The 14594-nt window shown below is 57.0% G+C and overlaps 1 protein-coding gene across 5 annotated transcripts in view; it reads left to right on the forward strand.

Moving 5' to 3' along the window:
• Positions 1-14594, forward strand: part of SYT7 (synaptotagmin 7) — a 66022-nt gene that overhangs the window by 44960 nt on the left and 6468 nt on the right. For all 5 annotated transcript variants that reach the window (XM_050756902.1, XM_050756905.1, XM_050756906.1 and 2 more), the window contains 5 exons: positions 3319-3454; positions 8252-8522; positions 11905-12074; positions 12497-12611; positions 13165-13364. In XM_050756902.1, coding sequence (XP_050612859.1) covers positions 3319-3454; positions 8252-8522; positions 11905-12074; positions 12497-12611; positions 13165-13364 — 892 coding nt within the window. The remainder of the gene's footprint in view (positions 1-3318; positions 3455-8251; positions 8523-11904; positions 12075-12496; positions 12612-13164; positions 13365-14594) is intronic.

Consider the following 14594-nt stretch of genomic DNA (forward strand, 5'->3'; position numbering starts at 1 on the left):
GGCTGGAGTCCTCTGAACGCCCACTAAGAAGCTGAGACTGGTGCTGGGAAAGGTGTGAAGCGTGAGGGAGCAGAAGCAGGCTGGAAACAAGATTTCACATCACCCATGTGTTAATGAACCGGCTCCATTGTCACCCACAGTCTATTTTTACCTCCTTGCCACTTAGGTCTCACTCCATATTTAACACACCCATCCCTTCTGATCATCACATCAGCTTGTCCCCTGCCTTCCTGGGAAAGGTGGGTGTGGGGGTGGAGGCCGTGCGCCCTCGCCACCACCCAGCCTGACTTTCCAAGTGGACCGTGCCATTCCAGCCTCGTCATGCCCACCTATCCTGGAAATTCATTCCTCATGGACACTGGGGTGCTTCTCGGCTGGTGGGCTGCCACAGGGGTCCAGAATCCAATGCTTCCTTCCCAGCAGACTCTCCCCTTCCCAAAGCTTGGCATCAGCACCACCCACTGGGCACCGGGCAGCTTAGGGCCCCACCCCTCTGAGCTCCTGGACCCTCAGACTTGGGAGTGGTAGCCTTGGGGTGGCTGTCCCTCCCTCTTCAGCCTTTCCTTCTAGACCCAGGGTCTGCCCTTCTGACCCCAGCCCCACTTTTCCCTCCCCACCTGACCCCTTGACCAGATGTCTCTGGAGGAAGGGGTAGTGGCCCTTGGCTGTCACTGGGGAGGACACTCAGCCCCCTGTGAGGCTGTGAACAGCAGGCTCATGGGAGACAGCGCCCCGGGAGGAGGAGTGGCCATTCCAGGTTCCAAGCAGCGTGGGAGTGTGTCCAACAAGCAGCAGGAGATGGGAGGGCCAGTCACTGCCTCTGTCCCCACGATTCTTGGTGTCCCTGAAGTCCCCCCTCCGGGATCCTTCAGCTCCTGGGCCTCAGCACCACACCTCAGACTGCACTCCCGGGAGGGAGGGAGGCCCTGGCTCCACGCCCTGCTGTGCCCATTCCACCCTCAGCCACTCTGCTCGTGTCCACCCCCTCATGCTGTCTGCCATCGTTTCACCACTGCTCCTTGGGATCCAAATGGTTTCCACCGCGGCCCACCCCCACCCCGAGTGGTGGACAGGGCAAGGCGGGGACCAGGCCACCCCCATTGCTCTCCCTACTCTGAAACCACCATGTTCTGTCACGGTGTGTGTCCCCCGCCTCCTCTCTGCCTCTCCTGTTGGCCGCACGCTCCTCCCTGTCCCCTCGTTCACCCGGCAGCTTTCACACGTCTCTGACTAACTTTCTTGGCCTCTCTCTCCCTCTGTCTCCTTTCTCCCATCTGCTCCTCACAGGGCTGCCCTGGGCCGGCGATGGGCCCCTCGGCCTCTCCCTCTGCCTCTCTCTGTGCCTCTCACCTCTGTCTCTCTGTCCTGTGACCTCCGACAGCTTCAGTGGCGCTGACCATCTCTCCCAGGCTGCTTGGCAGCTGTGCTGACGCTGCGGCGTGGCCAAATAACTCTAACGTTCTCATACCTTCAGCAGCCAATCTCGCACTCTCCCTGCTCTCCCACTCTGTTTCTAACCTGACTTTACCTCTCCAGCTGTTTCGGGCTCCTTTCCTTCCCCCTGCCTGCCCGTGTGAGCACGTGTCCTCTCCTGTGCGTGTGTGTGTGGTGCGTGCTTGTCCACATGTCCATGCGTGCCATGGCCCTCTGGGAGGGGCGCCCGCGTATCGCTGGGTGGAGTGGGCGTTTCCGTGTTGTAGAGGCAGGGCCAGGTTTTCACAGCAGGTGTATCATGCTTCTGATAATCAGGATGTTGGGCCCTGAAACCACTCCCTGCCCTTTCTGTTTCAGTTTGTCTCCCTTCACGTGCACTCGTGGCATGCCTGGGTCTCCCCAACGCGTCTCCTCTCGGGATCCCTGTGTGCCATCGCTGTATGTGTGTCATCACTGCTGCTGTGGTTGGCCTGCCTGTGGCCCCTGCCATCCTCTCCCTGCCCCTCTGGATGTCTGTGAGGCTCGTATGCATGTGTGTGCCTGTGTGTGCACATGTGTGTGTGCATGCATGTGTGTGTGTGTATGCACATGTGTGTGTGCATGCTTTGTGTGTACGTGTGTGCATGCGTGTGTGTGTGCACACATGCACCCTGCTTTGGGACCCTGATATCTTCCCTCCAGGGCCTGGCATATTCTGTGCATGTCTGTCTGTGCCTGTCGTGGTCGCCTATGTACTGGAGGCTGGTCCCTACCCGAGGGCCATGGCTCATGTCCACCCTCAGCGTGTGGCTCCCAGTTTGTGGCTGTGTGTTCTCAAAGCTGTTCTATTTTAGCCTGTCCTGAGCCTCATGCTACTGGTCCCCCGTCTCTTCCTCCCTGCCTTCCTCCACCTCTCTTCCTCCTCATGGGACATGCCAGCCTGGTCCCTGGGCAGGCTTTTAGTGCCCCTTCCTGATACCCAGCTGAACGGAGCCTGGGCTCACCACCCAGCCACTGGGTCAAAGAGCCCAGCATCCTGGGAACGTCATGGAGTCAGGTGCAGACAGGGCTTCTTGGTGGTGCCTGTCTTTCTGTGACCCTGGGTGAGAGCCTTACCAAATGCACAGTCTTCAGCAAGTGGGAGAAGGATGGGAACTGGGGATCAAGGGGGTGTAGACTCACCCTATCCAATATGGGGCCATTAAACCTAAATGAGCTTACATTCAACAAAATTAAAATTTCAGCTCTCAGCCACACTGGCCACATTGCAAATGCTCAAAGGCACACATGCGGCATGCGGCTGTTCCACTGGACAGCACAAATACAGAATACTCTGTCACTGTGGAGAGCTGTCCTGACCTCACCTGGTCAGTCTCATGTCTAGAGGGTGGGAAGAGGATTCTTGATGAGCCCAAGCAAACACAGGTGGGGCGTCTGGGAGACAGACCTTCTGGGTGTGTTTGCAGAGGGTAATGACGCAGAGAGGCACCTGGACACACCACGCCACGGCGGAGCCTCCCCCTTCCAGGCTGGGGGCGGATGGGATAGAACAAGCCTCTGAGGAGTGGGGGCGGTGGCCAGCTCACAGACCAACTATGCAAGCCAATGACTGGAGGGTGGGGGGTTTCTGGGGAACAGGAAGAATGGGGACACTTCCCCCAAATATCCCCTATAGGAGTAGTTAAGCCACAGTCGCCTGGGGCAGGGGCTGCAAGGAGAATGGGCCCCAGGCATGGGTTTCCAGGGAAAACCAGGTGTCCATGTGGACAGGAGTACCACTCCTGCTGGCCCGTCGGGGATGGCAGCTGCTGGGGTCTTCAGAGAAGGTCCTGCCGCCCCTCAGGCCAGGGTGCCCAACCCAGCTCACTTCCCAGCCCAATCTCATTTGGACTCCCCTGCCCCCAGGTTGCCTGCAGGAGGGAAGGCGGTGAACACAGCCCCAGTGCCAGGCCAGACACCCCACGATGAGTCCGACCGCCGGACCGAGCCACGCTCCTCTGTCTCAGACCTCGTCAACTCCCTCACCAGCGAGATGCTCATGGTGAGAATGAGGGAGCCTGTGCTGCTCCGAGGAACTGGGCTGGGAGGCCAGGGGCAGGAAGAAGAGGGACGTGTGTGGGAACCAGCAACGGCATGGGAGTGGCCACGAAGGGGAACCGGGTCAGAAGCAGCCTGGAGAGCCAGGCCCAGCATGGTGGCCACTCGGCGCTTGGTGACTGAGTGTGCAAGGCCGGGGTTTGCTTCCCAGCTCTTTCATCAAAATATCTTCTCCATGTCTCAGTTTCTTCCTTTGACAAGTGAAAATAAGAATTCCCATCCTGCTTTGATCCCTTTGTGGATTGAGAAGGCACCAAAGAAAACCCATTCATGCAGGATACTTGCAGGATCCTAGAGGGAAAGGCTGGTGGGCAGAGGACTCAGGACAGAAGGTGTCCCCTCCCGAGAGTGATGTCCCCTTAAGTGGAGGTCTGGGGTGGAAGGCCTAGCCTGCGACCTCCCCCATTCCCATGGCTAGAGGCCCCTGAGAACAGGAGAGCAGGAATCCACTGGTCCCGGCTCCTCTGAGGGACAGCTGTGATGGGGTGCTGCTGTCCACACCCGTGCCCCACCAGAGGCCTCCAACCCTGTGGGATCCTAGTTCTAGGTTGCTTGGCCCAGACAGAGGTTGTGGTTCCCACGGTACCCCCACGGGGGCAGCAGTGAGTCACAGCCACTTGCCCCACCTGTACTTTTCCAAAGAGATCCTGGAGGGAGAAAACTGGGGAGATTGACAGACAGAGATCAGTTAAAGGTCGGAAGTCCCAGGAAGGCTTGAAGAAGGGACGAAGTTGGGAATCCAGCCCCTGCTCTGTTCCTACTGGACTTGACCTGGGACGCTTCATCTCCTTGGATTGAACCCCTCACTTCTCTAGAGAGAAGGAAGTAGGCTTGGGAGCTCCCAACCCCTCCCCCACTGCCCTGGCACCAGAGCCCCCACCCTTCTGCCATGTAGAGTTCCAGCCAGCTCTAACCATCCATCCCCACTGCCCCTTCTAGCCTGGCGTTTCTCAAATTGCTACGTGTGCAGGAATCACCCAGGAACCTTGTTAAAATGCAGATTCCTGGTCAGTGGGCCTTTGGTGGGGCCTAAGAGTCTGCTTTTTTCCTTATTTTTTATTTTTTATTTTTTTGAGACAGAATCTCATCTGTCCCCTAGGCTGGAGTTCAGTGGCACAATCTCAACTCACTGCAACCTCTGCCTCCCGAGCTCAAGCGATTCTCCTTCCTCAGCCTCCCGAGTAGCTGGGATTATAGTAGTGCACCACCACGCCGGCTAATTTTTCTATTTTTAGTAGAGATGGGGTTTCACCATGTTGGCCAGGCCGATCTCAAACTCTTAGCCTCAAATGATCCACCTGCCTTGGCCTCCCAAAGTGCTGTGATAGCAGGCATGAGCCACCGTGCCCGGCCTATCCTGTGGTTTTCTTGAATCCACATTAGAGCATCAGATTTTCCACATCCTAGGTCTGGTCGCCTTGGGCCTCTCCACCTCTCCCCTTCTCCCCGCCCGCCAGGCCCCTGTGTGTCTGGCCCTCCACTGCCCTCCTTCCATCTTCCCCCACCCAGGCAGACTGACCCTGGCTGTCTTCTCCTCTGGATGGGCCATTACCACAGCCCACCCTGCCTCCCTGCATAGCCCCTTAATTGGTTACAGCTTCCCGGTAGCCAGGTTCCCAGAAGGGACGGCCCCTTCACAGCCAGCTTGCCTGCCCCTTGCTGCCCCCAGGGAGGGGCCAACAGCTGCAGCCTGCAGAAGGAAGCGCAGGCCTCATCTCCCTCTCCTGTGCTGGGAAGATGCTCAGAGGTGGGAGGGCAGAGTCTGATGGCACAGCTCTGTGCCAGTGCTAGGCCGTTGACGTTAACAGCCATGATAAGATAAGCAGGGCAGAATCAGCCCACTGTGACCTCAGCCTGTCCCAGTCTCCGGACCCTGGGCTGTGGAATCTGGGGGTCGAGAGACAAGAGTTAAGCACCCAGAGCTGGCCAGAGAAGGGGCTGAGGGGCAGGGGTGTCCGAGAAGAGGCGAGGCCACACGTGCTTCTGGGCACCTGCTGCCCTGGTACAGGGGTGGCTTGCTGCTTTTCGAGGCTGACTTCTGCTAGGGCTCGGGAAGCACCTTCCCTGACTGTGATGGGGTGGCCAACCTGGTTGCCAAAGAGATGGCTCTGCCCCAGCTGAGTAATTAGGGCTCAGGGCTGTGGCTTAAGAAGGCTGGGAGTGGGCACAGAGCTGCCACCCCTTTCCGAGGTGAAACCCACCTAGCCAGCCCAGGCCTTCCCAAGACCACACCGTTTGGGAGCCAAGAGCCAAGGGACCAGAGGGACCTCAGGTGGGGTGGGGGCCACCTGGGCTCCCGTCATCAGCAACTCCACCCCAACTTTAGAAGCAAGGGGGTGGGCGAGTGGTCTTTGCTGGCACTGTCTACACATGCTATGCCCCAGGTGCACGGTCCCTCTGCCAGTGGGTCAGGTCACGGGGCAGAACTCTAGAAGGGGCCCCTTCTAGCTCTCCCAGGACCCCTCAAAGTAGTTGTCATGGTCCCTACTCTGCAGATGTAAAAACAGGGTCAAAGCGTGCGTGTGGGGCTGGCATAAGCAGAGAAAAGAGCGTCGGGGAAAAGCAGACTGTGGATAAGGAAACCACATTCTCCATGGGCCTGCAGTGGGGCTTGAGGGGTTATCTGGATCGGCCAAAGGGTGGGGGCTGGAGGGAACATCTTCTGCTGTAAGGCAGCGCGGTGCCCCCAACTAGGCAGGACCGGGGTAAAGCCCCAGACTCTAGATCTGAGTGCAAGAGCAAGGCGCAGGTGGAAGGGACTCAGGATTCCTGGCCGCTCAACTGGGTTGCGTTCCCACTGGCCATTCAATCGCAGGCGACTTGAGGCAAGTGACCCAACCTCTCTGTGCTGGCAGCCACAGTTGGAACACCGGGAAAGTGTTCCAGCGGGAGTGCCTGCCTCGTTGGGATGTTGTAAGAGGTCAGTGAGGACAAGGCACAGGTTACAGGCGGCCAGCCAGTTCGTGGTAGTTACTGTTGTGAGTGTGAGGCTGGATGCATGGCTCATGCCTGTAATCCCAGCACTTTGGGAAGCCAAGGCGGGCAGATCACTCGTAGCCAGGAGTTAGAGACTAGCCTGACCAACATGGTGAAACCCTGCCTCTACTAAAAGGACAAAAATTAGCCAGGCGTAGTGGTGTGCGCCTGTGGTCCCAGCTACTCGGGAGGCTGAGGCATGAAAATCGCTTGACCTTGGGAGGTGGAGGTGGCAGTGAGCCGGGATTGCACCACTGCACTCCAGCCTTGGCAACAGAGCGAGACCTTGTCTCAAAAAAACAAAAACAAAAAACTCTCACGAGTGTGATTCCGACGGTTTTCACCTGGCACGGTGAGTCCGCAGGTCTTTGCCAGCTTGAGGGGAAACCTCAGTGTTGTGCTGGGGTGTGGGCCTGCTTCAGTGGAAAGAGCAGGATTTTGAGTCAGAGAGGATTCATACTGCTGTGCAGTCTTGGCCATGTGACTTAACCTCTCTGAACCAGTCTCTTCAGTGAGGGTGGTGCCACCTGCCTCGCCTGGCTAGATCAGGATTCAGTAAGGAGACGGCGATGGGAGAGTCGCTGGTCATGGCAAGAGCGCACTGGATACATTATTATTATCTGTATTATTTAGTCTTTCAGAGCCTAGGACTGCCTCTCGAGGATGAAGGAGAGGGCACAGAACAGGTTTCTACGGGGGAAGCGGGGGAGAGAACGGATGCCTGCAGTTTTTCTTACTGTGGTACCCAGGGTCCTGCTCCTGTCTCTCATCCAGTCATCGTGGGAGACTTTCGAGCCAGGGGTACCTGAGCCATGCAGCCCCCTAACTGGGTCTGCTGTGATCAGTGGTCTGGGGCTGCACTCAGGCGGCTGGAGGGTGGGCAGGGTTCCAAAACCTCCTAGGTACTACCAGTGTGCTCACAGGTTCAGACACGTGGCTGGGAGACCCTCCTCCCGGCTGCTTCCTGTGGTTGGATGTCAGGATGGGATGAGATGCCCACCCTGCCTCTGTGTGACTGTCCGTTCCTGGGTCAGCCCAAGCGCCCTCCCTCCCAGCACTCCTCAGCCCCTATGGACAGTACAGTCATCTGAGGCGCCTTTTACCCAGCACTGATGCCCAGGCCCACCCCAGCCCCATCCAGTCAAAGTGCTTGGGGACAGGGCCTGGGGGGTCTGCAATTTTCTTGTCCCTGGTGATTTTGCCTAACACAAACAGACATCACTCCTGAAAACGTACCTCTCTCATTTTGTAAATCACATCATTCTCCGCACCCTAGAGAGTCACTTTGCAAAGAATTGTTGCGGTACACTCTTTTTGATGTGAGCAGCCTCCCTCATCTGCTGTGTAGCCCAGGTTTGTGTCAGTGCATCCCACAGTTGGCCCTACCGTGCCACGAGAGGGCAGGGAGGTCTGGGGGGCTCGGGAACCCCAGCACGCACCAGGGCAGCTACAACCAGGAAGGTGAGGCAGCGGAACTGGAGCTTGGGGCCGGCGGCAGACCCAGGGCCGCGAGGAGAGCCTGGGAGGTGGGTGTCGTGCATACGGCTTTGAGGTTCAGGAGACAGAGCTGTCTAGGCTCTGCCATCCCCCCTTCCCCTCCCCTCCTGGGAGACCCCGGTCAAGGCACCTGCCCTCTGAGCCTGAGCAGTGTCCATGGGATGTGGCTGGGCCACCACCTTTGGCCTCTCACCCGTGCTGGCCAGCAGTGGGGACATGGGGGGAGCAGAATCCTCCCCAACCCTGCCGGCCTCTCCCCCACCCCCAGCTCTCCCCAGGCTCCGAGGAGGACGAGGCCCACGAGGGCTGCAGCCGAGAGAACCTGGGCCGGATCCAGTTCAGCGTCGGCTACAACTTCCAGGAGTCCACGCTCACCGTGAAGATCATGAAGGCCCAAGAGCTGCCGGCCAAGGACTTCAGCGGCACCAGTGACCCCTTCGTCAAGATCTACCTGCTGCCTGACAAGAAGCACAAGCTGGAGACCAAGGTGAAGCGGAAGAACCTGAACCCCCACTGGAACGAGACCTTCCTCTTTGAAGGTGAGGCTAGTGCCCCCCTTCCCCCGCCATGATCACCTCTTGCCGTCCACCATCCCCCTACCCAACCACACATGTGGTCACATGGACAGATGCATATGGGCACACACCTGCAGGCCCACAAATGCACAAACACATGCAATCAGATGCACTTATGTGCACACCTGCATGCGTGCACAGGCACAGATCCATACACGTGCGCTCACAAACGCCCACACAGGCAATGACTTGGCCCGGTTAACCTGATGCATTTTGTGTCTAGTTGGGATCAGGTCACAGGAGCCAAGTGGAGCCAGCATCACAGCCAGAGGCCGAGGAGGGAAGCTGGGCCACCGCCTGGTGTTTCAGTCCAGACACAGAGCTCATCCTGAGGAGGGCAGGGAGGGAGGGAGGCACCCACAGGACTCAGAGCTGGAGCACCCTGGAGCCACCAGAGCATAGTGGTTCAGTGCACAGGCTGTGGCCTAGGCTGTCTGGGTTTGAATCTCAGCTCTTGCCACTTACTCGCTGCGTGACCTTGGGCAAGTTCCTGAGCCTCCCTATGATTTGGTTTCCTCATCTACAAAATAGAGATAATAATAGTGAGGGTTCAACAAATAAGTGAATTGTAAAAGCACTTAGAACAGTGCCTGACACCCAGCAAATGCTTGATACCAGGTTGTTAAACACACGCCATCTGTTGCCGTTCTCTGCCCCCCTCCCTCGCATGGGACAGGAACAACAGCTCTGAACCATGCCTGGAGGCCGCGGAGACAAATGTCCTTTCTCTCTCCTGCAAGCCCCCTCTGAAGGCCGGTCTTTATCTCTTATCTCTGAGGATTCAAGGTAACCAGGAAGCTGGGCATGCGATTAAGCAGTGATTTCTATCCCAGGGCCTTTGGGTGCTAGGACCCCGCTTAGAGAAGCTGTAACCCTTTGCCAATGGCTCCCCATTCATCCAGGGGGAGTAGATCCCTACTCCAGCTGCCCCAAGCCCTAGCCTTCCAGAATCTTCACCGTGTATCCCAGGGACCTTTCCCCACCTGCCGTCCCACCCACTTAGCACCCCACCTCTTCTGCAAGGTGACAGCCAGGTCACCCACTAAATGGCACTGAGGGTGAGCAGTGAGTGTCCGTGTGCTTCTGGATGCCCTCCTTTGCAGGCACCACAAGGGCCAGGTTAGAGATGGCTCAGCCAGCGAGAGGTTCAGCTATCTGGAGGTATAGGTAGCCAGCTGGCAGGGCGAAGGTTCTGAGCAGAACTCCAATCCTCCCGTCTCTTCCACAAGCACGTGCCCAGCAACAACCACGAGCTGGGCACTCTTCTAGGTTCCAGGGGTGTAGAAAAGCATGAGGCACCGTTATGGCCCTCAAGGCATTTCTGGCCTAATGGAGACACAGATGTGTAGATAAGCCAGCCACACGCAGCATGACAGGAGCTGCAGGAAGCCAGTATGAGCTCCCTTTGATGGTGCTGAAGAAAATTTCCCAGAAGAGGGACCATTCCAAATGGGTTCTGATGGATGAGTAGGAGTTTGTCAGCTAGGAGCCTGCCTCCTCTGGTGTTGATGAGAGCTGACTGGGGTGCAGCGACTTCTTGGAGCTTCCAATATTCCCAGAACACTTGTCCTCGTGCATTTTACCTGAATTGATGCCAGGGGTCCCCTGGGCAAGGTCCGTGGGGGACTCTGAAATAAGCAGGACACAGCTTCCCACCATATGAGGAAAAGGACCCTGAACAAATTCAGAGCGTCTCCTTTTCCCACTCACCTGCTCCTGTCGGAGCTCCTCGGTGCTTCCAGAGTCTCTGGGGGAAGGTGCTGGAATCCTCCGGGGCTCCTCCTTCCCTTCATCTTCTGCACCAGCCAGGCTTAGGTTCCAGGCATCCTCCGTCCTGCTCACACCCGGGTTCAGAATCTCCTCACCTCAGACCTCCGGGCTGGCCTGTGCCCCCTGCACCTCCTGGGCCAGCCCCACCTCTGACTAAGCCTCCCAAGAGCTCATGACTCCTGGCTTCAGACCTTCACCTGGCCCCCTCTTCCCTTCTCCATCCCATGCAAGCCCCGTCTGCTCCTCTCCCTCTGACCTTAGCTGCCACTTCACCTCAGCACAGTCCTGCTGCTCCATCAGGCCATTTCATTGGCATTGATTCATCTGTTCAATTATGCATTCACTTAACAAATATGTATCGAGTGCCTACTATGTGCCAGAAACGGTGTTAGACACCGAGATCCAGTGGTTGGTAACAGAGAGGCCTTTCTGGGAATCCTTGCCTTCCGGGAAAGCCAGACAAAAATCAGGGAAAGAGACAGAGAAATCTATTACCATGTGTGATATGTTTCGCGGAAGAAAAGGTGCTAGAGCGTATAACGGGATCCAACACTGTCTGGGGTGCCAGGAAGGAATACTGAGACTTGAAGGATGAGAGTAGCCAGAAGGGGGGCGCATGGTGGGGCCGGTGTGCGCCCAGCCCCGAGGCGGGAGGAGTAGGGGTGTTGAAGGGCCAGGAAGGAGGCCGATGTGGCTGGAGCCCAGTCATTGAGTGAAGAGCGGTCACAAGCCAAGCAGGGAGAGGACAGCCGGGCCAAATTGTGGAAGGACTTGAAGCCAAGGTAGGGTGCCCGGCTTTTATTCTAAGTGCACTGGGAGCCATTGAAAGGCTTTAAGCAGGAGCACATCATGATGGAGTTTCTATTTTTAAAAGATCTCTCTGGCTGCCGCGTAGAGAATGGACGGTAGGAGAAAGCGTGGATGCGGGGAGGGCGGTTTGGAGATGCTTGCAGCTGCCTAGGCAAGAGGTGCCAGCGGCTTGGACGAGGGAGGTGACAGTAGAGAAGGGGACACTGTGGGAAGAAGGACAGAAGCACAGACGAGAGGAGGGATGCCGAGTCACAGGACACTTGTCACCTCCTGCTTCTATGCCTTTGCCTTTTCCCTCCCACTGATGCTTCCCCACGTCCCTCTGCCCTGAGTCCTCCTGGGGCTTGCGTACTGGCAGCTGTGGCCACCTAGGCAGAGCCACTTGCCCAGACCTGCCTCGGGACGATTGGCAGCGGCTGCTCAGCCACTGAGATGGACACAAGGTGCACAGGTGAATGGATGATCGCAGTTCTACTCTTTACTAGCTGGGACTCTGGGCAAGTACTTTAAGCCGTCTGAGCCTCATCTGTAAGATGGACGAGATGCCATTCACCTTGGAGAATTGTTGAGGGAACCCCATGAGACGGTGACAGTTCTTGCTAGCACTTCAGTAAGGTCTAATTGCAATCCAGTGTGCCTGCTGGCCCGGTGGGGTGGCAGCGGGAGGGCACAGGGCCTGCCTCCTCTTCCCAGGGCCTTCCTTGCCTCCCGGGCCCCATGTGGCCCCTCTGTGCCCCTCTTCACTCGCACCCATCTATACCACCAGGTTTTCCCTATGAGAAGGTGGTGCAGAGGATCCTCTACCTCCAAGTGCTGGACTACGACCGCTTCAGCCGCAACGACCCCATCGGGGAGGTGTCCATCCCCCTTAACAAGGTGGACCTGACCCAGATGCAGACCTTCTGGAAGGATCTGAAGCCATGCAGCGATGGGAGTGTAAGGCCCCATGGGTGGGCCTTAACTGGACAGGCAGCAGGGCAGGGCTGGGAGATCTGGTCCCAGACCCTCGTCAACCTTAGAAAGGCCAGGAGGGCTGTGGGAGAGGGTGCAGATGGGCAGGCCCGATGGAGCTCAGTCCTCACTAGTAGTCAGAGTACTGGTGCTTGGCACTTGGGGGGGACTCACCGGATCTGTAAGAAGGAACCTAGGGCTGTGTTCAGGGAACAGAGAGGAGATGGTGGACCTGGGAGGGGCAGTACACACACCTGCCAGAGGAGGGGAGACAGAGTGAGACAGAGGTGACAGACAGGGGCATGGGTAAGCGCCAAGGTCAGGGTAGAGGGGGCCTGGGGGCAGCTGGACCAATCAGAGAGCTCTGCTAGCCTAGTTCCCCACACCCCTCCTGTTGTGCCTCCCAGGGGAGCCGAGGGGAGCTGCTCTTGTCTCTCTGCTACAACCCCTCTGCCAACTCCATCATCGTGAACATCATCAAAGCCCGGAACCTCAAAGCCATGGACATCGGGGGCACATCAGGTGCGGGGCTCCTCCAGCAGAGGACGGGCGGGCCGGGGATGTGCTGGTGACACAAGGGTTACACTGGATGTGGAGAGCAGGGTCTGCAGCGGTCCTCACCCCAACCCGCCACACCCCCACCTCCAGTCCTCACTCCTTACCCTAGAGGCCTTGGGGGCCCCCTTTGGAGCACCCTCATCTTGGACTCTGTTCAAGAGTCAAGATGTCAGCATCATCCTGGACTCTGTTCTTCCCAGAATCAGGAAGAAAGGGAACATTGTGGGAAGACCTGGGTTCTATCCCCAGCTCTGATCCTACTTGTCTGAGATTTTGGACAAGACCTGGCCTCTCTGGGGCTCAGTTTCCTCGTTGGTAGTAACAGGAGGGCCCAGGTGATCGCTAAGGTCCATCTGCTGATTCTCCCAGGTCCCTCTTGTTCTTGCCTGGGTCTCTCCTTGCCTCTGGGGAAAGCACACGGCCCTCCTGCCTCAGCTTCCATTCCTGGAAGGGGAAAGGGATCCTAGGAAGTCCCTCCCCCATGGTCCCTCTAACCCTTCCCCATTCCCTCCCCCAGACCCCTACGTGAAGGTGTGGCTGATGTACAAGGACAAGCGGGTGGAGAAGAAGAAGACGGTGACGATGAAGAGGAACCTGAACCCCATCTTCAATGAGTCCTTCGCCTTCGATATCCCCACGGAGAAGCTGAGGGAGACGACCATCATTATCACCGTCATGGACAAGGACAGGCTCAGCCGCAATGACGTCATCGGCAAGGTAGGGGCGAGGCAGGTGGTGTGGTGCACGCAGCTGGTACCAGCGAGGCTCCGTTCCTTAAAAGAAGCAGTGGGGGTATTGGGCACAGGCTGGACACCAGGAGAGACTGGGATCAGTCTCCTCCCCTCTCAGGCCTCTGTTTCTTCATCTGAAAATAAGGGTGTGAGATGACCCCCTCGCAAGGATTCCTCTCTAAGCGTCCTCCTATGGGTAGGTCAGCTTAGGACAGACCACCAGCGGGCAGGGAAAGAAGTAGTGCAAGAGAGGAATGGCCTGGATCCTGGATCTCAAAAGAAAGGTTTTCTGGACAGGATGATGACATTGGGGCAGTATTGCCCGGGGTCCTGTCTACACAGGGTGAGCTGCGTGGGGCAGCGTTGGGAGCTGCGATCAGACTCCAAGGACCTCGTTTCAGTTCCCATCCCATCTTCAGATAAACCGTATAACTTTGGGCCAGTGGCTTGGCCCCTCCAAGCTTTAGTGTTCTCATCTGTAAAATGGAGCAACTAGTACTGTCCCTGTAGAACTTTACAGGGTGGTGTAAGAATTGCTTGAGGCATGTGGATGTTCTTCTCGTAGAAAGTTGGCCGGGCACAGTGGCTCACGCCTGTAATCCCAGCACTTTGGGAGGCCGAGGCGGGTGGATCACCTGAGGTCGGGAGTTCGAGCCCAGCCTGACCAACATGGTGAAACCCCATCTCTACTAGAAATACAAAAATTAGCTGGGCATGGTGGCGGGTGCCTGTAATCCCAGCTACTCAGGAGGCTGTGATAGGAGAATCCCTTGAACTGCAGAGGTTACAGTGAGCCAAGATTGCAAGACTGTACTCTAGCCTGGGCAACAGAGCAAAACTCTGCCTGGAAAAAAAAAACAAAAGTGATCTCTTCATATCACATAACCAAAAAATTCATACCTGACCTTGAGTTTTCCCAGAATGGGATTCTGTGACATAAGCCCTTCCATGTTTCTACCTTAAAATGTCTCTTTCTGTGTTTATTTATGGTTTAGTGTTGAGAGAATGGGCTTGAGAGTCAGATAGCCTTGGTCCAAATCCTAGCCTTACTTTTTAAGGCTGTAACCTCTCTGAGCCTCATTTTCTCCTCTCAAAACGAGAGTAGGACGGTCCTACCCTCACAATGCGCTGGGAGGATTAAGTAAGATCGCACAGGTGAGCTAAACAGCTCACTAAACAGCACAGGACTTGGAACGCATGTTAGCTAGTATGATAA

The sequence above is a fragment of the Macaca thibetana genome, chromosome 14 (genome assembly GCF_024542745.1).
Source record: "Macaca thibetana thibetana isolate TM-01 chromosome 14, ASM2454274v1, whole genome shotgun sequence".
Classification (NCBI taxonomy): domain Eukaryota; kingdom Metazoa; phylum Chordata; class Mammalia; order Primates; family Cercopithecidae; genus Macaca; species Macaca thibetana.